We start from the raw sequence: 25,518 nt of genomic DNA on the forward strand, positions 1-25,518 counted from the left end.
GTGATCTGCAACTCTTTGATTTCTGCAAACTAATCAACTTTTCGCTCAGTGTTTATGTTGCCAATGAATATGTTTATATAGCCCTGAATATCCATAAACAAATGTACGCAAATGGTATATGCTATGCTTCTCCTTAAAGGAATACCATCATTTAAAGAACACGCTAGGGCACGGCTATGATCAGTGACTCCATCATAGGAATCTGAGGAAGTCGGACAATCATCATCATCGTCAATTATTAGTAGGAGCCATCCCATTCATCCGCTAGATTGGTGATTGACTTTCCTATAGCTAGTGGTGCTGGTGGTGGTGGTGCTGGTGTGGTGGGGCTGGAGCTGGTGGTGGTGGTGGTGGTGGTGCTGGTGGTTCAGGAATCATTATTCCACCAGCTTCATACACAATACATGTCTCATAGCTCAGTGCGGAAGTGCAGCCCGCTCCCTCCATCTTCTTCTTGTATACCTCATCAAATATAATATTTTGGGCCACCAAGAAATGATTCTTCCAGTCACCAACTTTACCTGAAAGGAAAATGGTCATAATAAGCACATGCAGTTTGGGGCGCCCCATGGTCGAGGGAGTTGGCGGGTTTCTCTGTCATCTCCATCATCAGGGGTTGGAATGATTAGAGCATGGGTCTCCAAACTGTGGCCCTCCAGCTGTTGCCTGGACAGCTAAAGCTTTGGATTTGGCTGTCCAGGCACTATGGTAATGTAGTTTTGCTACAGCTGGAGGGCCGCAGTTTGGAGACCCATGGATTTAGAGGATAGACATGATGTTTGTGTCATGTAGTGGAGGACTGGGCTGCCTGACTGAGTGCAGGACACAGGCGGCTTCCTCCAGGGGAGTCAGAAAGTGCAACTGATCTCATCGCACTGTATCAGGAGAGGTGATGTGATTCTATGGAGGGCGGGGAAGTGCTCCTAATGGTCCTACTTGACCGTGGGCTAATTGACAGAAACAGTGCAGAGGAGGAAGGTAAGACACATACTTTCATCCTAGGCGTCTCCTATGCAAAAAGGACATTAATCTAATCTGCTGATAATTCCCCTTTAAAGGGGTAGTGCGGCGCTAAACAATTATTCACTAAATAACACACATTACAAAGTTATCACCCCCTTCCCTGTATTCCCCCCCACCCACGCTAGACCCGGAAGTGTAGTGCTCTATACTCACCTGATCCGTGTCGACCCCCGTCCGCCATCTTGTGACAATGATGTAATCTTCGGGCGGCTGGTCGAACCGCTCCGACTGTCCCTCGTGCCGGCCGCCCTCTGCCGCGTCATCAGCTGCTCAGCCGCGATTGGCTTCCAATACCACAATTCCGATTCCACAGGGCAACTATGAGGAGCTGTCAGCGCTCGTTTGCTCCTTGTTCCCCACTCACTGCCACCACTACCACACGCGGCGGCAGCAAGCGGGTGAGTACAGGGGGGGGCCGTGGGGAGCTGCAGGGGGCTGCCCGGGTGATTGCTAGATTGTCCAGGCAGCCCATAGCATGTAGCAGCGGTCTCCTGCCGCCACTACTTTTCCACGGAGCAAGGCAGCAGATCGTTACTGGAACGATCAGCCGACCGTTGCCTTCTATTACACCACACTACTACTATTAATCATTCCGTATATAGGGCCTTAAGCAGGCAGTTCCTGCAGGGCCGCCAGTCACAGGAATCAGCAAAAACTGTTGATGAGTGGGAACAGGGAGGCATGGAGTGGCACTTATGGAGGGTTGTGGTAGGAGTATTTTTTTTACACCACCCCCAGACATATCATTATTATTATTATTTTTTTTTTACCCCAGACAACTTTTCGCATGAGGGGAAGTCTGACCTGTGTCTGTTCTGTCTTGGGACAATGAGGTCATTCTAGAATCTCACCTTTCCTCAAGAAGGGCGAGATGGACTGGTCCATTAAAAAAGAAGGCATAGCACTGTAGTTGGTCATTGGGTTCTCCTTCATGGCGCTGAATGATGTGTGGTGGCAGATGGTATCAAGAATGTCCTCTGTCAGGTTCTTGCCAGAATTCAGATATTTTTCTTATTTCTCTTTTTGGGTCCTAGTGACAGAATTCAGAGGGAAAATGTGAGATCTTGAGCTGAGTGTCCATGTACATTATGTAAAGGTCACTGTCCTCACCTCCTTCATGTCCTCGTAGAGGACATAGAGAATCTGGTATTTGTCTTTTGCTTTCCACCATCCAATGACATGGTCAAACCAGCTCCCCCAGGCAACTGAAAGAAGACATAATTTATTAAGGAGCAACATGGTTAGGTAACAGGAATATGGGGAACAACACTGAAGAATTGCTGAGGATCATGGTAGAAAAGCAGAATAGAATAGTAGAATAGTGAGAAACATGGCTATGGAAGCAGGAACATGATGGAGAAACATTGAGAAACATGGTGAGGTAACAATGTAGAACATAGTGAAGAAATACTGAGAAACATGGTGAGGAAACATTAACGAATATGGTGAAGAAACATTGAGGAAAATAGTGAGAGAACGCTGATAAACATGGTGAGGTAGCACTGATGAACATGGTAGGGAACTGTACACTGAGGAACATGGTGAAAAAAACACTGAGGATTACTGATAAACATGGTGAAAAAACACTGAGGATTACTGAGAAACATGGTGTAAAAACTCTGAGAAACATGGGGAGGAAACACTAAGGGACATGGTAAGGAAATACTTAGGAACATGTTGAGGAAACAGTAAAACATGGTGAGAGGACATTGTAAAACATGGTGAGGAAACACTGAGGAACATGGTGAGGAAACAATAAAACATGGTGAGGAAACACTGAGGAACATGGTGAGAGAATACTGAGAAACATGGTGAGGTAGTACTGATGAACATGGTGGGGAAACACTGAGGAACATGGTGAGGAAAAACCTGAGGATTACAGACAAACATGGTGTGGAAATGTTGTAAAACATGGTGAGGAAACACTGAGGAACATGGTGAAAAAACACTGAGGAACATAGTGAAAGAACGCTGAGAAACATGGTGAGGAAACACTGAGGAACACGGTGAAAACACACTGAGGAACATGGTGAGGAAAATGTAAAACATGGTGAGGAAACATTGTAAAACATGGTGAGGAAACACTGAGAAACATGGTGAAAAAACACTAGTGAACATGGTGAGGAAACTGTAAAACATGGTGAGGAAACACTAAGGAACATGGCGAGGAAACACTGAGGAACACGGTGAGGAAAAACTGAGGAACATGGTGAGAGAAATCTGAGGAACATGGTGAGGAAACACTAAGGAACATGGTAAAGAAAGCCTAAGGAACATAGTGAGGAAACACTGAGGAACATGGTGAGGAAACACTGAGGAACATGGTGAGAAAACACTGAGCAACATGGGGAGAGAACGCTGAGAAACATGGGAGGAAACACTGAGGAACATGGTAAAAACACACTGAGGAACATGGTGAAAAAACACTGAGGAACATGGTGAGAAAACTGTAAAACATGGTGAGGAAACATTGTAAACGTTGAGAAACACTGTGAGGAACATGGTGAGTCCCCTTTTCTTACCATTTCCAGATAAGAATGTGGAGAAGTATTCGTTCCATGTACCAGGATCTGGTAAAGTTTTAGTCATCCTCTGGAAGTGGAAGAAGGAGGCCATGCAGTCTTTGGCGTTCCGAGCAAAGTAAATCACCTGCCAGGAGGGGGGAAAAAAACATCAGAGAGACGGAAAATACATTGTACCGGGAAGACACATTCAGGTAATACCATGACGGTAGGATACAAAAGTCACCACAATCTACAAGCACAGTTTATAAAAGACATCAGTGGAGATTGCCCTCCCTCCCCCAAAGCAAGTAGAAAGACGTCAGCTATGTGCCCAGTGTGGGGCTTAATCAAGGCCAATTCATGGCTACTTGTCGATTTGTCAATTTATAACTTTGACATTTAAGAAATTTGCATATACAGCCTTAAAGGGGTTGTCCGGCGCTAAAAAATTATTCACAGAATACACACATTACAAAGTTATACAACTTTGTAATGTATGTTATGTCTGTGAATGGCCCCCTTCCCCGTGTCCCACCACCCCCACCCGTGTACCCGGAAGTGTGGTGCGCTATACTCACCTGTCACGTGCCGACCACGGCTGAGCGGCTGATGACGCGGCCACGTCATCAGCTGCGATTGGCTGAGCACAGTTATGCTCAGCCAATCGCGGCTGAGCTTCGGATGACGCTGCAGAAGGCGGCCGGCACTCGGGAAGATCCGCCGTCCGCCCGAAGAAGACGTCACTGCTGAGGATCGGAGACCGTGGTCGGCACGTGACATGTGAGTATAGCGCACCACACTTCCGGGTACACGGGTGGGGGTGGTGGGACACGGGGAGGGGGCCATTCACAGACATAACATACATTACAAAGTTGTATAACTTTGTAATGTGTGTTATTCTGTGAATAATTTTTTAGCGCCGGTCAACCCCTTTAACAATTAATTGAAAGATTAAGGTTATTTTGCCTATAAATCCAACCCCGAATCCCTCCACCCAGCCCTGATTCCCATCTCAGCCCTAGGATAAATGGTTCTGGTTGGAGACAGAATCTCATGTTGTTTGGAATCTCATTCCTGTCTAGGTCACGTTGACCCTGTAGACGCGCGGGAACAAGAACATTTTGAGACACAGAATATCGAAAACAATTGTTAACCCTGCACAACTGTGAGGGAACGGTTACGGCGTCCTGCAGGCTGGATACACAGCTATTGACTATCAACAGGGCAGTATGGATGATGAGAAGAAATAGTAGACAATCACATGGGTGAAGGTCCATTGCCTGGTAGACCACACCGAGGTGACCATTGTACATATATTGTAGGAATATCTCTTTAAGAATTATCCCTAATATAATTTTAAAAAGGGACCCAGAATTTGAGGAGTTTCCCCTTTAAATCTCAATTTTCATGGTCTCCATAATTTGTTCACCTTAACGTTCTTCTCCCAAAAAGATGGCGGCAAAAGCTGTATTGGAAGGTGCGTTTTTATGATGCGTGGTGACTCCATGGAGTTAGCAACTTCCAGTCCTAAAACATATAAAGATCCGAGAGCAGTCACATATTTGTTGCAGTTTTTGTCGTGGTGGGACACCTTCATGTTATAGGCCTGAGGTCTCCATTACCTGACTTCATGTGCTTTAAATGTATGTCTATAAAGGGCACCTTGACAAAGGCCGGGGCCCGCATGCTCCTCTCCACGTCCCCATTTAGCATTATCAGGTCGACGATCTCCCTAAGCCATGAAGTTCCTGCAACAACAAGGTATTAACCTTCACACCTCAACGTTAACATTCTTTCAAGCTTCATTACCCCTTTAACTTTTAAAGGAACATGCAACATTAACATGACCATTACAGTGACAGCTGCTTATGGCTGTCTTTGCACCAACTCCTGGGAATATCACAAGAAATAAATTGAGCCATATTAATCTGTATTGTATCACCCTTTTAAACACTTGACGCAAATTCACGTCCATGTACGTCTTGGGTTGCTGCACCCTAGCACACTTCCATGCACGTGCCACCAACAAGGGACCTATAATCACTCGCCTGGGACATTGATCAGATTGCTGCGATTTATGTATTTGTAAATACAAACCAACTGTAGTGAGACTTGATAGTTATCCATGTTCCCTATTGTTGTATCTGATTGTCGCTCCTCTCCTGTTAGTGTACCTGATTGTCGCTGCTGTTAGTGTACCTGATTGTTGCTCCTGTTAGTGTACCTGATTGATGTGGCTGTCAGTGTACCTGATTGTTGCTGCTGTTAGTGTACCTAATCGTTGTTCCTGTTTGTGTACCTGATTGTTGTGGCTTATTGCCGCTGTTAGTGTACCTTATCTTCACTCCCCTCAGTGTACCTAATCATTGTACCTGATTATTGCTGCTGTTAGTGTACCTGATCTACACTCCCCTCAGTGTACCTAATCGTTGCGCCTGTATGTGTACCTGATTGTTGTGGCTGTTAGTATACCTAATTGTTGCTGCTGTTAGTGTACCTTATCTTCACTCCCCTCAGTGTACCTAATCATTGTACCTGTTAGTGTACCAGATTGATGTGGCTGTCAATGTACCTGATTGTTGCTGCTCTTAGTGTACCTAATCATTCTTCCTGTTAGTGTACCTGATTGTTGTGGCTTATTGCCGCTGTTAGTGTACCTTATCTTCACTCCCCTCAGTGTACCTAATCATTGTACCTGTTAGTGTACCTGATTGATGTGGCTGTCAATGTACCTGATTGTTGCTGCTTAGTGTACCTAATCATTCTTCCTGTAAGTGTACCTGATTATTGCTGCTGTTAGTGTACCTGATCTACACTCCTCTCAGTGTACCTAATCGTTGTGCCTGTAAGTGTACCTGATTGTTGTGGCTGTTAGTATACCTGATTGTTGCTGATGTTAGTGTACCCGATTGTTGCGCCTGTTAATGTACCTAATCGTTGTTCCTGTTAGTGGACCTGATTGTTGTGGCTGTGTACTTGACTGCCACATACTTTACCCAGCTTTCTAAGCCTGCTGAATGGTAAATCTGCTTTACTCTTGTAGGGGCTGTAATGGCAGTCATATTGGTTTCTTCTTACAAGGAACAAAAGAGGATTTCTATTCTCTGTGAACTGGCGCTTTTTTCCCCTCCTTTTGTGCTGTTCTTTTTCAGCTTTATGTTTCGTAATATTGGAGCAGAATTATTTAGCTGTGTCTGTAATGGAGCTGAGGAACCCCGATCCCTGCACACACCATCCCCCTCACTAAACATAGCATTGTGTTCTCAGGATCATTACCTGGACACAGTAAACATCCATATGTCTGCCACAGTACAAAGTGTATCTAAGTCAATCATGTGTGATACTATCTGTTGAGCCATGTATCTAATCTTATGTGTTGTCTGCTGAGCTGCTGTATCTAATCCTACCTGTATGACGTCCTGTGAATACCCTTTTGTAAGGTACATGATGCTGATAAGTTCCCTTCCCGCAGCTACCACTAGGGGGAGCTCACTGTATGCAGATTTATATGGCTCCCATAGTGTTCAGTATTAGATGTGTAAATCCATCTAGTATTGTCGCAGTAGGCGGAGCTATCAGTGTGCGGCCCGGAGCCATACAACCACACTGGTGGTGTCAGGAGCGTCACTTACCGGCTTTAGGAAATGTAGCGATCATTATATCGTCTTCTCGTGCCTGAAAGTTGTAGATCTGGTCCCAGATTTCGCAGGTTTCGGCGGGGAGCGGGACGCCCTGGATCTCCCCTAGTGTAACAGTCACGTCCTCCATCTTCTCCGGTATTTCTCTCAATAATTCTTGATCCTTTCTGGAATTATAAAACCTAAGTTTAGTTTTTTGGGCGATTTTGCTTAAAATAAAAAAATCCTTAATAAAATGTTCCTCATCACCCTATAAAAAACTGTTCCACGTTGCCCTATAATAAAACGTTCCTCATCGCACTATAATAAAATGTTCCTCATCGCCCTATAATAAAACGTTCCTCATCGCCCTATAATAAAACGTTCCTCATCGCCCTATAATAAAATGTTCCTCATCGCACTATAATAAAACGTTCCTCATCGCCCTATAATAAAACGTTCCCCATCGCCCTATAATAAAATGTTCCTCATCGCCCTATAATAAAACGTTCCTCATCACCCTATAATAAAACGTTCCCCGTCGCCCTACTAATAAAACGATCCTCATCGCCCTATAATAAAACGATCCTCATCGCCCTATAATAAAACGTTCCTCTCGCCCTATAATAAAACGTTTCTCGTCGCCCTATAATAAAACGTTCCCCGTCGCCCTATCATAAAAACGTTCCTTATCGCCCTAAAAATAAAACATTCCTCTCGCCCTATAATAAAACGTTCCTCATCGCCCTATAATAAAACGTTCCTCATCGCCCTATAATAAAACGTTCCTCATCGCCCTATAATAAAACATTGCTCCTCGCCCTATAATAAAAACGTTCCGCATCGCCCTATAATAAAACGTTCCTCATCGCCCTATAATAAAACATTCCTCCTCGCCCTATAATAAAACATTCCTCCTCGCCCTATAATAAAACGTTCCTCATCGCCCTATAATAAAATGTTCCTCATCGCCCTATAATAAAACGTTCCTACATCGCCCTTTAATAAAACGTTCCTCATCGCCCTATAATAAAACGTTCCTCATCGCCCTATAATAAAACGTTCCTCATCGCCCTATAATAAAACGTTCCTCATCGCCCTATAATAAACGTTCCTCATCGCCTATAATAAAACGTTCCTCATCGCCCTATAATAATAATAAAACGTTCCTCATCGCCCTATAATAATAATAAAACGTTCCTCATCGCCCTGGCACTGAGACAATTTCAGTGTTGTCAGAAGTCCTCCATGGTGGCTGCTGTATCATATCTTGCGACATGGAGAGAAGGGAGCTACTGCACATCACACCTATGGCTGATACTAATGCTGCTTGGCTAATTTTTAAAACCAACGTCAGGATGTCGGTATATAATTTGATCAAACCATACTGGCAGAGCGTGGCCAACAAAGCAACCACCCTGGGACAGCACGGCGCGTGGCTCTCACAGCAAATCCAGCCCCCTGCCACCGGGACAAGGGGGGGGGAGTAGGGGGTGAGAGCAGCTTTGCAGGTCTGTGCCAACCTGGCTGCGGGGGGAAAAGAGCTGCCAGTGCTGTGATAGCCCCTCTGAGGAGTCACACTGTCCCAGGGAAGGTGGGGGAGCTAGCGCTGTGTAGATACGTATATACATACACACATATATACACACACACACACACATATATACACACATCCACACACACATATACACATACATACAAATATATATACATATATATCTATATACGGACATATTTACCTACATGTATACATACATACTTATATATATACAAACATATACTTATATACATACATACACATGTAGCTGGCAGTATACAGATTGTGCTGACACTGCAGTCGGTGTATGGTGACCTGTCAGCACCATATGTCTTACACAGACAGAATACACTCTGTACTGCAGATTCCCTGGGCCCCAGCACTACACCCAACCTGAGGCCTCCATGTCACACAATGGAGACTATAAAGTAGGACGGCATCTCCTTCCTGCAAAAAATGTGTTTTCATATTCTACATACATCATATACACACACTATACACACATACAGACATACACACACACACACATATATATATATACAATACATACATCATATACACACACACACACTATACATACACACATATATACGATACATACACCATATAAACTAAGCATACACTATGCATACACACATACAGTGCACATTACATACTTGAACACTCTATATAGATACACACTATCACTTTGCACATATGCGCACACACCCAAAGACAGAAGCAAACAAGCAGTCTCTTACTTTTCTTGCAGAAGCTCCTTAGAGCTCAGGTGCTGACAGGTCTCCCCTTCCTACTCACAGCCAGAACCTTGCTCCCGTGCTGGTTGGGTGGTTACACAGCACAGGGGGTGGGGGCAGGGCTGTACCTTGGTTGGAAGAGGTCTATAAGAGTTCATTCTTTTCAACCAGCAGTGCCCTGTGTTATCAGGAGCAACCAGGCCCCCCTGTGAGGGACGCCTCAGCCGGGCCCCCCCCCCTGTGAGTGTGACTCCTCAGCCGGGCCCCCCTGTGAGGGACACCTTAGCAGGGCCCCCCTGTGAGGGACACCTCAGCCGGGCCCCCCTGTGAGGGACACCTCAGCCGGGCCCCCCTGTGAGGGACACCTCAGCCGGGCCGGGCCCCCCGTGTGTCACTCCTCAGGTGCCCCCCCCCCCCGTGAGTGACTCCACAGCCGGGCCCCCCGTGAGTGACTTCTCACCTGGGCCCCCTGTGAGTGACTCCACAGCCGGGCCCCCGGTGAGTGACTCCTCAGCCGGGCCCCCCCGTGAGTGACTCCACAGCCGGGCCCCTTAAAGCATAACCGGCAATACTGCCCTGATGGTGGCCCTGCCAACAGTACCTGGCACTCCTACCTAGCAGGAAGTCCACACTCACTAGCTGTATCGGTGGCATTGCTATAGCAGTCGCCTGGCCAGGTCCCCCTTGCAAACTTCACTAACTCCTGGTTCCGGGATTCCACGGCCAGTGGTGCTGCAGGATCCCAGTGGGAATTGTGACATGTGAATTGTCTCTTTAAGCATCCCCAGAAGCTGCGGCCGCACAGCTCCTAGGGGTGCACGCTCCCTTAGATCTTCTGCCCACTCACTATAACGCGGGCCGAACAGAATGTACTAGCAGTAACTGTCAGTGTCCTGTTCCTACATTCAATCCCATAAGCTGCCTGCACTTCATGGGACACCAGAGCATGATTTCTCCAGCAGACGCAATGATATAACGTCATCACGCCTGCCGGAGGATCCATCCCCGCAGCCTACAGGCTGGAGCCAGAAGATGGAGAGACCTGCCCACTGCACCACACAGCGCAGATTAGGTGAGTATGATTTTTTTTTTTTTAATTATTGGTGCACAGCAAGGGAAGGTGGGGGGAACACAGCGTGGGGGGGCAATATTATTATGAAGGGCACACATGGGGGGGCATTATTATTATGGTGGGCACAGCATGGGGGCCATTAATATTATGGAGGGCACAGCATGGGGGACTTTATAACTACGAGGGGCACAGCATGGGGTACATCAGTACAACAAGGGGCACAGCTTGGGGGACATCATTACTACGAGGAGCACAGCATAGGTGACATCATGACTACGAGGGGCACAGCATGGGAGACATCCTTACTACGAGGGGCACAGCATGGGGGACATCCTTACTATGAGGGGCACAGCATAGGGAACATCATTACTATAGAGGGCAATATTACTGCGAGGAGCAAGGCCCCCCGTCCTGATATGATACCTGCAGTGATTTACAGGTGACTTCTGTCATTGTAAATTTTAACTTTCCCTTTCTTCTCCAGTTTCTCCCCTTTGTATACCTTTTAAGTTTTTATCCCCCCCTTTTTGTACCCACACAGTGGTCATGCCCCCATAGTGTCCCACTATCATGTTTCCTATAGTCAAGGGCACCCTGACACACCATTAGCCAGTATACCAGAGGAATTTTTGTAAAACACCAACCTCTTCATCTCTGCACAAACCTGGTGGAGCGTCAGGTGCTTGAGATAAGCCTTAAGTGTCCCTGTTGGTGTAACACAAGGCCCAGCTTACCACAGGCCCATGTCACCAGTTATTTCAAAAGGTATATGCCCTGGACTCTGCCCAAGAGTGATAGCGACACCAGGGGGATGCGACTGTGAGCAGGTCTGAAAGGGAAGGGGACTGGCAGTTGCACCCCTTATAATCACCATCATGATGCCAACAAAACTGCCACTTTTGGGTAGAGTTTGCATGGATCCTATGCCTTTTACAATGAAACGAGACTACATTGGTGTAGTGAACAGTATCACTTAGAAAAGGCTTAGATACAAGGCTTAGCAGGCATATTACACATAATAGGCGTGGATACATTCATTTCAGACAGTATCACAAATTGTAGAATTAGATACACCAGCTCAATAGAAAACACATAAGCTTAGATACAGCATACTGGTAGCTATACACTGCTCATGTTCCTTTCTCTGGGGTCTTCTGTGAGGATTATGACCCCGACTCTACTACTTGTGTTGTCACCTGTATCAGATTTTGACGAATGGCTTTGTCGTCAAACCCTCCCAGTAGTCAACTAGATCCATCATATGAATGTTTCCCGTACTCTGAAGTTGTTTTTTGGGGGCTTCATTACCCTCCCGCTTCATACCCAATAAAGTAAATATGTCAGTACAGTCATTGTGGTTGTCTCATAGTTCGGTACGGAAGCTCAGCCCGCTCCCCTCCATCTTCTTCTGGTATTCCTCATCAATATAATATTTTGGGCCACCAAGAAATGATTCTTCCAGTCACCGACTTTGCCTGAAAGAAAAACGTACATGTGGGGGGTCATTGTATCGATGAACCAGATTGCTCAGGATGAACAGAGCTATATGTCCTGTCCCTGAATTAGGGGAGAACATAAAAAAAACAGTAAAGGTGGAAACATGAGGACATACTGGTGTCTTACCTTTCCTCATGAAGGGGGAGATTGACTGGTCAAATATAAATGATGGCAGGGCAGTGAAGTTGGCCATTGGGTTGTTCTTCATGGTGTCGAATGATGTGTGGTGGCAGATGGTATCCAGAACCTCATCTGTCAGGTCTTTGCCCAGAAATTTAGATATTTTTCTTATTTCTCTCTTTGGATCCTGAAGACAGAATTTGGGGGAAAATGTGAGATCTTGGGCTGAATGTCCATATACGATATGTGGAGGTCACAGTCCTCACCTCGATCATGTCCTCGTAGAAGATATAGAGAATCTGGTATTTATCTTTTGCTTTCCACCATCCAATAACATGGTCAAACCAGCTCCCCCAAGGACTGAAAGAAGGACAGAATATTAAGAACAATAAGCTGAGGAAATGAGGAACATTGTAAAAACATTGTAAGTTGAGAAACATGGCGAGAAAATACTGAGAGTTGTGGTGGGAAAGGAACCAAGGAACCTGGTGAGGAAATGAGGAGGAACATAATGAGGAAACACCGAGGGACCATGGTGGGGTAAGGCTGAGAAATTCAGTGAAGGATAGGAATTTGTAAGGATCACAGTGAGGAGATGCTGAGGAACATCAAGGAAATGGTGATGAAACAGATAGAAAATTAACAGGGACTTTGTAGAGAAACAGTGATGAACATAGTAAAGAAAACAGGTTAATGGAGTAAGGCAATGGTAAGGAATCTGGTGAGGAACTGAGCAGGAACATGGTCAGGAAATATGATGGAATATAATGTGAAAATGCTGAGGGACACGAGAAGGAAATAGTGATGAGTAAACACTAAGGGTCACGGTGAGGAAATGGTGAGGGACATGACAAGGAAATGCTAAGAACCATAGTGAGGAAACCATGAGAAACATGCAGAGGAAACCATGAGAAACATGGTGAGCAATAGTGAGGAACATGGTGAGCAAATAGTGAGGAACATGGTGAGCAAATAGTGAGGAACGTGGTGAGCAAATAGTGAGGAACACGGGGAGCAAATAGTGAGGAACATGGTGAGCAAATAGTGAGGAACATGGTGAGCAAATAGTGAGAAACATGGTGAGCAAATAGTGAGGAACATGGTGAGCAAATAGTGAGGAACATGGTGAGCAAATAGTGAGGAACACGGTGAGCAAATAGTGAGGAACATGGTGAGCAAATAGTGAGGAACACGGGGAGCAAATAGTGAGGAACACGGGGAGCAAATAGTGAGGAACACGGGGAGCAAATAGTGAGAAACATGGTGAGCAAATAGTGAGGAACACGGGGAGCAAATAGTGAGGAACACGGGGAGCAAATAGTGAGAAACATGGTGAGCAAATAGTGAGGAACACGGGGAGCAAATAGTGAGGAACATGGTGAGCAAATAGTGAGAAACATGGGGAGCAAATAGTGAGGAACACGGGGAGCAAATAGTGAGAAACATGGTGAGCAAATAGTGAGGAACATGGTGAGCAAATAGTGAGGAACACGGGGAGCAAATAGTGAGGAACATGGGGAGCAAATAGTGAGGAACACGGGGAGCAAATAGTGAGGAACACGGGGAGCAAATAGTGAGGAACATGGGGAGCAAATAGTGAGGAACATGGTGAGCAAATAGTGAGGAACACGGGGAGCAAATAGTGAGGAACATGGGGAGCAAATAGTGAGGAACACGGGGAGCAAATAGTGAGGAACACGGGGAGCAAATAGTGAGGAACATGGGGAGCAAATAGTGAGGAACATGGGGAGCAAATAGTGAGGAACATGGGGAGCAAATAGTGAGGAACGCGGGGAGCAAATGGTATGAAACTTAATGGGGAAACAGAAATATCTTAAGGAAATACTGAGAAACATTGAGAGGATATGAAGGGGCACATATTAGTGAAATATGAGACATATGGTGAGGAAACAGTGAGAAAATGAAAAGGAACATTATAATGAACCAGTAAGGAACATGAGGAAGACCAAGGTGAATAAACACTGAGAAATATAGTAAGGAAATAGCAAGAGACATCGTGAGGAAATACTGTTGAGGAATCAGTGAGGGACAAGGTGAAGGTGAAGAACATTAAGAACAGCACTTTCTGTGTGGTGATTGACAGGTTGTACACCTGTCTGTTTTTTTTGTTTTTTTTTTTGCTAGCCTTAGCCAGGCTGCAGATGGTTTAGAGTCTAGACTGAGTATTAATGGACAGTTGTCTTCTCCACTTATCTCCCTTCCCTGTCAGTCAGTGATCTGTGTGTTCTGGATTTCAGAGAGCTGGTCCATTCACGCCCTGGACTGGGACTCTGGCATCTCACTTATAGTAAGGAACCGAGGAGGACTATGGGGAAGAAATGCTGAGGAACACGTAAAGGGAACATGGTGAGAAAAAGAGAAGGAACATGTGAATACGAAAACAGATTGAGGAAGTGTCAAAAAAGATGGTGGGGAAATGCTGACAAATAGTGAGGAAATAGTGGGAGATAATGGGGAGGAACGTGGTGGTGTCCAATGAGGAACAATGACGATCATAACAAAAAAAAAAAACAGGGAGGAACATGCAGAGGAAACAATGAGGAACATGGTAAGGAAGGACTCATGTTAAGTCTCTTGTTCTCACTGTTTCCAGCTAAGAAGGTAGAGAAGTATTCCTTCCAGGTCCCAGGGTCCGGCAGACCCTTATTCATCCTCTGGAAGCAGAAGTAGGAGACCATGCAGTCTTTGGCGTTCCGAGCAACGTAAATTACCTGATATAAGGAAAGAATAAAGTAAGTGAACTGTAGACCTGGACAATATATTGTACAAAGAAGACATCTTCAGGTCTTTTCTAAAGGCCATATTAGATGGCCTGACGAGGGGTAGCATCCATGTCCATCCAGGTCCATGATCTCCTGCCGCCTATTTATTCCACAGCTCGATAATCGTCCGGGCAGGGATGCACATCATAAGCATTGTCCCTGCAGCCATGTCTTTATTACACAGGGATATATCTGCAGATAATCACTCCATGTAATAGAGAGATCACATGGGTGGTGGCCCAAGGCAGGTGGCCCCCCCCATTGATCTTCTGTTTTAGGAATACCCCTTTAAGAGTATTGCCTACAATGTTTTCAGACAGAATTGTTAGAATTCAAGGAGTTTCCCTTTAAACCTCAATTTCTTTATGTTCACCTTGACGTTCTTCTCCCAAAAAGATGGCGGCACAAGCTGTATTGGAAGATGAGTTTTTAGAAGACGCGGTGACTCCATAGCGTTAGCGGCGTCCACTCCTAAAACGTATGAAAACAGTCATGTTATCCCCTCTTCACCGCTGCTCATAGTCATAGACCTGAGGTCTCCGTTACCTGATGGCCATGGGCTTTGGATTTAAGTCTATGAAGGGCACCTTGACAAAGCACGGGGCCCGCATGCACCTCTCCACGTCCCCGTTCAGCATGATCAGGTCCACAATCTCCTGCATCCACGTGGTTCCTGCAACAACACAAAAATATCCCTGATCTGAACCACAGTGAGAATTTTTACACCCCATCTGTAATGTTCTATTAAAATGCATTTCTCCTTTAAATCTTACAGGGGCCTGCAGCTATAATTACCTAATTAGTTATAGTGACAACCACTAATGGCCACCTCTTGGGCACGGCATTTAGAAATGTTCATACATAGCAAAACAGCGGCCGTTTTGAGGCACGGTCATGTCACAGAAAGGCTGCTGAGATGTTCAACCCGGCCAATACTGCAGAATTGAACATCACTTTAACTTGGAATTGTAATGCAGGTATAGTCGGGTGTGCCCGCACTCCAATTATCTATAGAATACAATGTAAAGTATGGCTGGGAGCCGTAGTTTACATTTTGTGCAAAGTCTATTTCGTGCGGCCGCTGTTCACTGAATAGCGGCCGCACAAAATAGACATGGCAGTTTTCTGTGCAGCCAGGATTCTATAGGGGTTAATGCGATCGGCTGCTGTAATTAAACAAACATGCAACAATCGCTGTTGTTTATATATAGTGTGAACTTGGCCTTAATCTGTATTGTCCTTTTAAAGGGGAATTCCACTCAAACAAAACATTTGATATGTTGCTGCCCAGGTGAGACTAACAATTCCTTCCATACTTGTTATTATAAATTCAGCCTCCTCCCTCCTCCTTTTTGAGATGGCTCATGTAAACAAGTCCCTGGCCTGCTGTATCTGCAACATTGTAGCTTCTTTGTAATGCTTAGAGGATTATTCTGAGGTCAAGTTGCTAATGAACCCTCACGGCATTACAAAGAAGTTACAAAGTTGCAGATACAGCCTGCCAGGGACTTATTTACAGGGATTGTGTTCTGTCTCCTCTGAATCAATTATTAGGGTATCGTGATCAGAGAGAACCATAGTGAGGGGGGCACATACTTTACTCTGGATTACAAAACTTATGCTATAGGTTTCCTATACTACACTTAGCTTTCCAGGACTCCTGAATGGCAAATCTGCCTCAGGTTATAATATGAGGGTTGATGTGGATCCTACAGAAGCTGGGCAGATGTGGCAGCCATATTGGTTGTCACCCAGCTTTCCTTCATACAATATGGAAGGATTTCTATTACCCAGGGACAGGTCCTGTATTCTCCTCCTTACTCTGACGTGTCACCTGGTAATGAAATCAGATCAGAAATGATTCAGTCATGTTTGTTATGGAGCCGAGGTGACCTCTGACCCTTGAACCTGTCACCCTGAACTCACAATTGCCACACAGGCTCAGTAAATACCAGCATATATAGTACAAACACTCAGCAGCAACAATCACAGCTCTGCTACATCTGACTCAAATTCCAAACATTTCCACCGGACTTCACAGAGCGGAGGTATCTAAACCAGTATCCAATCTTATCATGTGTGATACTGTCTGAAGTGTTGTTTCATATGTAATACTTCCTGCTGAGCTGTTGTATCTAAGACGATCAGGTGATATCGTCTGCCAAAATGCTGTATCTAAGCTCATCAGGTAATACTGTCTGCCAAGATCTAAGCTTATCCTGTGTGATACTGTCTGCAGAGCTGAGGTATCTAACCCCATCATGTGTGATACTGTCCGCTGAGCAGCTGTGTCTAAGCCTGTGTGATACTGACTGCTGGGCTAATGTATCTAGGCCCATCAAGCTTCCCACAGCTGTGACACAGATACAATGGCTACTTGCAGCTGTATACAGCTGTATACTCTTCCTATCAGTCTCCTGATGTATATAAATCCATATCCTATACAGATACATTATAGCTGGACCTAACAGAGAATGCCGCAGTAGGCGGGGCTGTCAGTGTGGGGGCGGGGTCTCAGCTGGTGACAGGAGCGTCACTCACCGGCTTTAGGAAACGTTGAGATCAAAATATCGTCATCTCGGGCCTGAAAGTTGTAGATCTGGTCCCAGATGTCGCAGGAGTTTTCGGGGAGGGGGACGCCCTGGATCTCCCCCATTTTGAAGGTCGTGTTCTTGACCTCCTCCTCTAACTTCTTCACTAATTCTGGATCCATCCTGGAATCATACAGACGGATTTAAGCCTTAACATGTTTTTTTTTGTGATCACTTTAAATAAAAAAAAAAAATCCCTTTTAAAACGTTTCCCATAGTGCTGGCGCTCGGTGGCGGGAGTCACCATGCCGACCCCCCCTCCCCTCCCCCACCTCTGTCCGTGGTGGATGCTTTATGTTACCTGCCAGTCGCCTCCTGGATCTCCGCTGGTCTCTCTCCTCCGTCCTCTGTTTCTCTCTCACCTTTGTGCTTTTTATTCTTCTCTATCTGTGATTTTTTTTCCGTATCCCTTAATGCCTCCTACTCTAGCCCTGCCCCCACTCCCTAGCCCCGCCCCTCTCCCGGGACGTATAATCTGAGACTTGACCCTGCCCTGTAATTGTATTGAACTTTAATAACCTTTCAGTAATTGTGGAGAATAGAAGGAAATATATTCTGTTGCATTTTACTGCGGTTAGGAATTACTTTAATTTGCTGCAGTTAAAATTGCTTTAAAGGGGTATTCCAGGCAGAAAAAAATATTGTTTTTGTATCAACTGGTGTCAGAAAGTTATATAGATTTGTAAATTACATTTAAAAATCTTAAGTCTTAAAAGTACTTATCAGCTGCTGTATGTCCTGCAGAAAGTGGCGTATTCTCTCCAGTCTGACACAGTGCTCTCTGCTGCCACCTCTGTCCATGTCAGGAACTGTGCAGAGCAGGAGAGGTTTTCTATGGGGATTTGTTACTGCTCTGGACAGCTCCTGACATGGACAGAGGACAAAGTGAGGAAGTGAGAAGTGTGAGAAGGTAAGAAGCAGGTTAAGGATCAGTGTGAGGAATTAAGAGGAAGGTTGAGGAAGTGAGGAGCAGTGTTAGGAGGCGAGGAGCATTGTGGGGAGGTGAGGAGCAGTGTTGGGAGGCGAGGAGCATTGTGGGGAGGCGAGGAGCATTGTAAGAAGGCGAGGAGCAGTGTGGGGAGGTGAGAAGCAGTGTGGGGAGGTGAGGAGCAGTGTGGGGAGGTAAGGAGCAGTGTGGGGAGGTGAGGAGCAGTGTGGGGAGGTGAGGAGCAGTGTGGGGAGGTGAGGAGCAGTGTGAGGAGGTGAGAAGCAGTGTGGGGAGGTGAGGAGCAGTGTGGGGAGGTGAGAAGCGATGTGAGGAGGTGAGGAGCAGTATGGGGAGGTGAGGAGCAGTGTGGGGAGCAGTGTGGTGAGGTGAGGAGCAGTGTGGGGAGGTGAGGAGCATTGTAAGAAGGTGAGGAGCAGTGTGGGGAGGTGAGAAGCAGTGTGGGGAGGTGAGGAGCAGTGTGGGGAGGTAAGGAGCAGTGTGGGGAGGTGAGGAGCAGTGTGGGGAGGTGAGGAGCAGTGTGGGGAGGTGAGGAGCAGTGTGGGGAGGTGAGAAGCAGTGTGGGGAGGTGAGGAGCAGTGTGGGGAGGTGAGGAGCAGTGTGGGGAGGTGAGGAGCAGTGTGGGGAGGTGAGGAGCAGTGTGGGGAGGTGAGAAGCGATGTGAGGAGGTGAGGAGCAGTGTGGGGAGGTGAGGAGCAGTGTGGGGAGCAGTGTGGTGAGGTGAGGAGCAGTGTGAGGAGGTGAGGAGCAGTGTGGGGAGGTGAGGAGCATTGTAAGAAGGTGAGGAGCAGTGTGGGGAGGTGAGGAGCAGTGTGGGGAGGTGAGGAGCAGCGTGGGGAGCAGTGTGGGGAGGTGAGGAGCAGTGTGGGGAGGTGAGAAGCAGTGTGAGGAGCAGTGTGAGGAGGTGAGAAGCAGTGTGGGGAGGTGAGGAGCAGTGTGAGGAGGTGAGAAGCAGTGTGGGGAGGTGAGGAGCAGTGTGGGGAGGTGAGAAGCAGTGTGGGGAGGTGAGGAGCAGTGTGGGGAGGTGAGGAGCAGTGTGGGGAGGTGAGGAGCAGTGTGGGGAGGTGAGAAGCAGTGTGGGGAGGTGAGGAGCAGTGTGGGGAGGTGAGGAGCAGTGTGAGGAGGTGAGAAGCAGTGTGGGGAGGTGAGGAGCAGTGTGGGGAGGTGAGAAGCGATGTGAGGAGGTGAGGAGCAGTGTGGGGAGGTGAGGAGCAGTGTGGGGAGCAGTGTGGTGAGGTGAGGAGCAGTGTGAGGAGGTGAGGAGCAGTGTGGGGAGGTGAGGAGCATTGTAAGAAGGTGAGGAGCAGTGTGGGGAGGTGAGGAGCAGTGTGGGGAGGTGAGGAGCAGCGTGGGGAGCAGTGTGGGGAGGTGAGGAGCAGTGTGGGGAGGTGAGAAGCAGTGTGAGGAGCAGTGTGAGGAGGTGAGAAGCAGTGTGGGGAGGTGAGGAGCAGTGTGAGGAGGTGAGAAGCAGTGTGGGGAGGTGAGGAGCAGTGTGGGGAGGTGAGAAGCAGTGTGAGGAGCAGTGTGAGGAGGTGAGGAGCAGTGTGGGGAGGTGAGGAGCATTGTAAGAAGGTGAGGAGCAGTGTGGGGAGGTGAGGAGCAGTGTGGGGAGGTGAGGAGCAGCGTGGGGAGCAGTGTGGGGAGGTGAGGAGCAGTGTGGGGAGGCGAGGAGCAGTGTGGGGAGGCGAAGAGCAGTGTGGGGAGGTGAGGAGCAGTGTGGGGAGGTGAGGAGCATTGTAAGAAGGTGAGGAGCAGTGTGGGGAGGTGAGGAGCAGTGTGGGGAGGTGAGGAGCAGTGTGAGGAGGTGAGAAGCAGTGTGAGGAGGTGAGGAGCAGTGTGGGGAGGTGAGAAGCAGTGTGAGGAGCAGTGTGAGGAGGTGAGGAGCAGTGTGGGGAGGTGAGGAGCATTGTAAGAAGGTGAGGAGCAGTGTGGGGAGGTGAGGAGCAGTGTGGGGAGGAGAGGAGCAGCGTGGGGAGCAGTGTGGGGAGGTGAGGAGCAGTGTGGGGAGGCGAGGAGCAGTGTGGGGAGGCGAAGAGCAGTGTGGGGAGGTGAGGAGCAGTGTGGGGAGGTGAGAAGCAGTGTGAGGAGCAGTGTGAGGAGGTGAGGAGCAGTGTGGGGAGGTGAGGAGCATTGTAAGAAGGTGAGGAGCAGTGTGGGGAGGTGAGGAGCAGCGTGGGGAGCAGTGTGGGGAGGTGAGGAGCAGTGTGGGGAGGCGAGGAGCAGTGTGGGGAGGCGAAGAGCAGTGTGGGGAGGTGAGGAGCAGTGTGGGGAGGTGAGGAGCATTGTAAGAAGGTGAGGAGCAGTGTGGGGAGGTGAGGAGCAGTGTGGGGAGGTGAGGAGCAGTGTGAGGAGGTGAGAAGCAGTGTGGGGAGGTGAGGAGCAGTGTGGGGAGGTGAGAAGCAGTGTGAGGAGCAGTGTGGGGAGGTGAGGAGCATTGTAAGAAGGTGAGGAGCAGTGTGGGGAGGTGAGGAGCAGTGTGGGGAGGTGAGGAGCAGCGTGGGGAGCAGTGTGGGGAGGTGAGGAGCAGTGTGGGGAGGCGAGGAGCAGTGTGGGGAGGCGAAGAGCAGTGTGGGGAGGTGAGGAGCAGTGTGGGAAGGTGAGGAGCAGTGTGGGGAGGTGAGGAGCAGTGTGGGGAGGTGAGGAGCAGTGTGAGGAGGTGAGAAGCAGTGTGGGGAGGTGAGGAGCAGTGTGGGGAGGTGAGAAGCAGTGTGAGGAGCAGTGTGAGGAGGTGAGGAGCAGTGTGGGGAGGTGAGGAGCATTGTAAGAAGGTGAGGAGCAGTGTGGGGAGGTGAGGAGCAGTGTGGGGAGGTGAGGAGCAGCGTGGGGAGCAGTGTGGGGAGGTGAGGAGCAGTGTGGGGAGGTGAGGAGCAGTGTGGGGAGGCGAGGAGCAGTGTGGGGAGGTGAGGAGCAGTGTGGGGAGGTGAGGAGCATTGTAAGAAGGTGAGGAGCAGTGTGGGGAGGTGAGGAGCATTGTGGGGAGGTAAGGAGCAGTGTGGGGAGGTTAGGAGCAGTGTGGGGAGGCGAGGAGCAGTGTGGGGAGGCGAGGAGCATTGTAAGAAGGTGAGAAGCAGGGTTAGGAGGTGAGGAGCATTGTGGGGAGGTTAGGAGCATTGTAAGAAGGTGAGGAGCAGGGTTAGGAGGTGAGGAGCAGTCTTAGGAGGTGAGAAGTATGAGGAGGTGAAAAGTTTGAGAAGGTCAGAAGCAGATTAAGGAGCAGTGTGAGGTGGTAAGAAGTGTGTGAAGCATTATAAGGAAGTGAGGAGCAGTGTCAAGAGATGAGGAGAAGTATGAGGAGCAGTGTTAGGTCGGGTTTTCACTATGTAAGACACCGGCCGTTCTGTGACCCGGCCGTGTTACAGAACGTCCGGTGTCAGTGAAGTTTATCCCGAACGGTACTGCAGTATGGGCCGGGATAAACTTCAATTCTATTCTATGCATCCCAATTCATCATTGAACACAATGGAGAGTGCGTCCGGAGCCGCACTACCGATTGTGTGACCTGTCAGGGATGTGCGCCCGCTATTTAATGAATAGCGGCCGCACAAAACTGACAAGTCAGTTTTTCGCTGCGGCCGATAGGGATCCCGTCCGAAGCGTATACTATGTGTATACGCTCCAGCCGGGATCTCTTTGACTGCAGTGTAATGTAAGTTTTGTATAAATCACAGTCTTTGTTGCGAATCTGCAACAATGGCCGTGATTTATACAAAACTTAAGTTGTGTAGACATTGCCTTGGGAGGTGAGGAACAGTGTCAGGAGAGGAGGAGCAATGTGAGGAGGTGACCATTCCCCCTCTGACATATTTTCTGCAACTCTCTTTCCCACTTTTTTTCGTGTATGCCGGCAGACCCTGCGTAACTTCCTCTAATAATACCTTGTATAAGAATGACAGGATATGGGGTGGACAAGTTGTACTCAAGAAGACCTTCTCTAACTTTGTTGGGGGTTCCTCTAAACTTTTCCTTCTTATTTTAGCATTAACAAAAGAACCAAACTGATTGTAGGATATCCAAGAGATGTCAACTCCTGGAATGGTCGCCCGCAACTTTTTCAATGAGGGGAGCGCCGCACCTTGTAATACATTATATGCTCTTATATCCTCCTCAGTTGACCATCCCAAGAACTTTCCTGGGCCCATTCCAGGAGGAAAGGCAGGATTATGAAATAAAGTAGTCAATGGACCATTACTCTTAGCGACTACTCCCCTACCTAGTACCCTATCCCAGCTGGACAGAAACTCTTCTATAAAACTTATTTTCCCCCTATCAACTGTTCTTTTTCTATGGGGAATCCATGGAAGCAGATAGAGGTCTGTATGGACTATCTCCCTCTCTAAAGAAACCCATTGCTTATTCCTCTAGTGAAAGTGCCAATCAAATAACTGTAGACTAACCGTGGCTGTATGATATAGCTTATGGTCGGATAACCCAACCCCTCCTTTCTCCTTTGGTCTAGTCAGGGTCCGATAGCTAATTCTACGGCTTTGGCCTCCCCATATAAATGTCAAAACAGCTGGGAACACCTATTTGCACCTTTTGGAATTGTCCACGTTTAGATGGGTTTTGGAAAGAGGTGTGGAGAATAACTTCTAGTTTTACATATATCCTTTGCCTTTTACACCAGCCTTGTTTTTATTACATCTGTCAGATATTCCAATGGGGAGTTATCGGCGATCATTGGTCCGTCATCTGATTAATGCGGCTAAAGTATGTATTCCAATGCTATGGAAGAGTGAAGAGGTACCATCCGTTAAAATGTGGTTAAATGAGGTTGAAAAAAGGGAGTTAGCCGACAGCAGAAAGCAGATAAGAGGATTACAGCCACAGAGCTGGGTGACAGCTGTAATCAGAGCTCAGAGAGGTCAGTGGTGACTGTCAGAGGAGATAGAGGGTGATGTATTTGTAGATTAACTCTTTGTTGTCCTGTTTTGGTCTTTTATTTAGCTCTCTCCATAGGAGAACAATGAAGATGGGGGGAGAGCTTCAAACTGCTTTTTCATGATAAAAATGCATTTTTCGGCAAATAAACCTAATTACAAAGTTTCTTAAAATCGTCTGTACTATTCATTTCTGCAAAAAAATTTCACGACAGTGACACTTTAAGTTCCCCTCTAGTGCAATTCATGCAAGACATTATGTGTTAAACATTTTTGTGCTGTTGCTCTATTTGTATCTTATTCAAATATTTCATTTATTTTAAAACTATTCTCTTTCTTCTTTTGTACTCAGTGTTTGATAAAAACCCTCTAAGGACACATTTAAGTACTTCCCATTGTGTAGGTAAAGTAGTGTGATCTAAAAGGTGAGTATCCAAATATTCCTGTATTGTCCTTCTTATTTGGTCAATACATATATTGTCTGATAGCAAATTATCATTGAAGAGCCAAGTCCACTGTTGTCTTTGTAGGCCTGGTACCTCAATGGCAAAACACACTGGTGAGTGCTCAGAACACAGAGGATTCAATAGAAGCCCTTGGGTGCCAAGTAAGTATATGGTGACTAACCAAAAAAAATCTGTTCTACTATAAGATTGGTGAACAGAAGAAAAATATGAATAGTCCCTATCTCCTGGATTTAATGTGCGCTGTGCATCTACAAATTGTAACCCATGTAACATACACTTAAATTTCATTAGACCAGAACTAGATTGTGCTCTAACACCTGTAGAAGTATCAACCTCAAAATAAAAAACTAAATTAAAATCGCCTCCAATCACTTTCGCTTCTTCTGCAAAACTCTTTAACTTACTAAGAAATTTCTGGCAAGTTTGTAACTGGACATGGTTTCACTATCACTGCGGCATGCAATAATCTAAAAACATTATTCCTTATTCGATATGCTTTGAAAAAATCCAGAAAAAAATTACAAGATATGGAGATAAGGAGTGTGTAATCACTCAGTCACCTATCAGATATAATCGGGCAGGGGCGGATTAACTTTACCATAGGCCCCAGGCTGTTTGCCAAGCCTGGGCCCCCAACCCCACTGTGACTATGGCAGCACTAGTGTGGTCTTCATAGTACAGGACAGATAATGTCATGATGCCCTGATTTGTGCAAAATTGTGGCAAAAAAAAAAGCTGGGCTTTTTTTGCAAATCATGGCAGAACTGTAGCCAGGTGACAGTACACCACTTAAAGTATAAGTCTGTTTGGGTGGCCATGGGCCCCCCAGGATCTCAGGGTCCCGGGCTACCGCCCAAAACGGACCTATAATAATCCATTACTGTAATCGGGCCAACCTTAAAATAGGATCTAGTCAAGCAATATACACAAATAACCCCACACAATGGAGGCAATTGGGGCTGCTAGTTACAATGAAAAAACACCCGACCTGCAATAATAGCTCATTAGATGAGTTAGCGTTTCTGTCATTAGGGTCCCAACGCGTTTCACCCCAAATGGGCTCATCAGGAGACCAACAATGTAAAATCCCCTCCCATTCCCAGAACAGAACTTAAGTAAAGTCATTTTGAAGAACCAGGAATTTCAAAGGGAAAAAAACCACCACATTTATCCCTCACAACCCCCCCCCCCCCTTCCTTCGGGGGCCCCTGACCTGTAAGTGTCCTAATTATGGGATACCTTTCCTCCCACGGGTAATGTCTTTCCATACCCGAGCATTAACACCCCCCCCCTCCTACCCAACACCCATCACCACCTACTGAAAAAGAAATAAAGAGTAAGAAAAAAAATAGAGAGAAATCTTCTTTCTTTCAATTTCCTTGTATCTAACATAATACTTGAACTTGATGGACATGTGTCTTTCTTCAACTGTATTAACTACTCCCCTAAATTGTTATCCCACTCCCCCTGTTCTCTTAACTTGTTCACTACACAACCCTTTATTACTGAGGGACACAATATACATGGGGGAGAGAGCAAGGATCCAAAGGAGAAAGAGAGAAAGAAAGACCACATACAATGCCTCCCCATAATTTCAAGCAAAAAAAAAAAATTCACTCCTTCAAATATTACTAGACAGTTCTTAAGTTCCCTCTCTACCCCATTCAGCTCAAGGGAAAAGGAGAAAGACAAGGCAGTACAGAAATCTTTGTAGTGGTGTTTTTACTCCTAGGTCTGTAACAATGAC

At 46.8% G+C, this 25,518-nt stretch overlaps 1 protein-coding gene and 1 pseudogene across 1 annotated transcript; both read right to left on the reverse strand.

Moving 5' to 3' along the window:
- Positions 1 to 327: 327 nt before the first annotated feature.
- Positions 328 to 7,295, reverse strand: LOC138775334 (sulfotransferase 1C2-like). Its single transcript, XM_069955917.1, is given in 9 exon segments — positions 328 to 444; positions 447 to 521; positions 1,875 to 2,017; positions 2,019 to 2,053; positions 2,134 to 2,228; positions 3,546 to 3,672; positions 4,957 to 5,054; positions 5,150 to 5,275; positions 7,160 to 7,295. Coding segments are annotated over 9 exon segments (870 nt in total). The 3' UTR covers positions 328 to 409.
- A 4,558-nt stretch (positions 7,296 to 11,853) lies between these two features.
- LOC138775335 (sulfotransferase 1C1-like) lies at positions 11,854 to 17,883 on the reverse strand (annotated as a pseudogene).
- Positions 17,884 to 25,518: the final 7,635 nt, after the last annotated feature.

Source organism: Dendropsophus ebraccatus, unplaced genomic scaffold (assembly GCF_027789765.1).
Source record: "Dendropsophus ebraccatus isolate aDenEbr1 unplaced genomic scaffold, aDenEbr1.pat pat_scaffold_1579_ctg1, whole genome shotgun sequence".
NCBI lineage: Eukaryota > Metazoa > Chordata > Amphibia > Anura > Hylidae > Dendropsophus > Dendropsophus ebraccatus.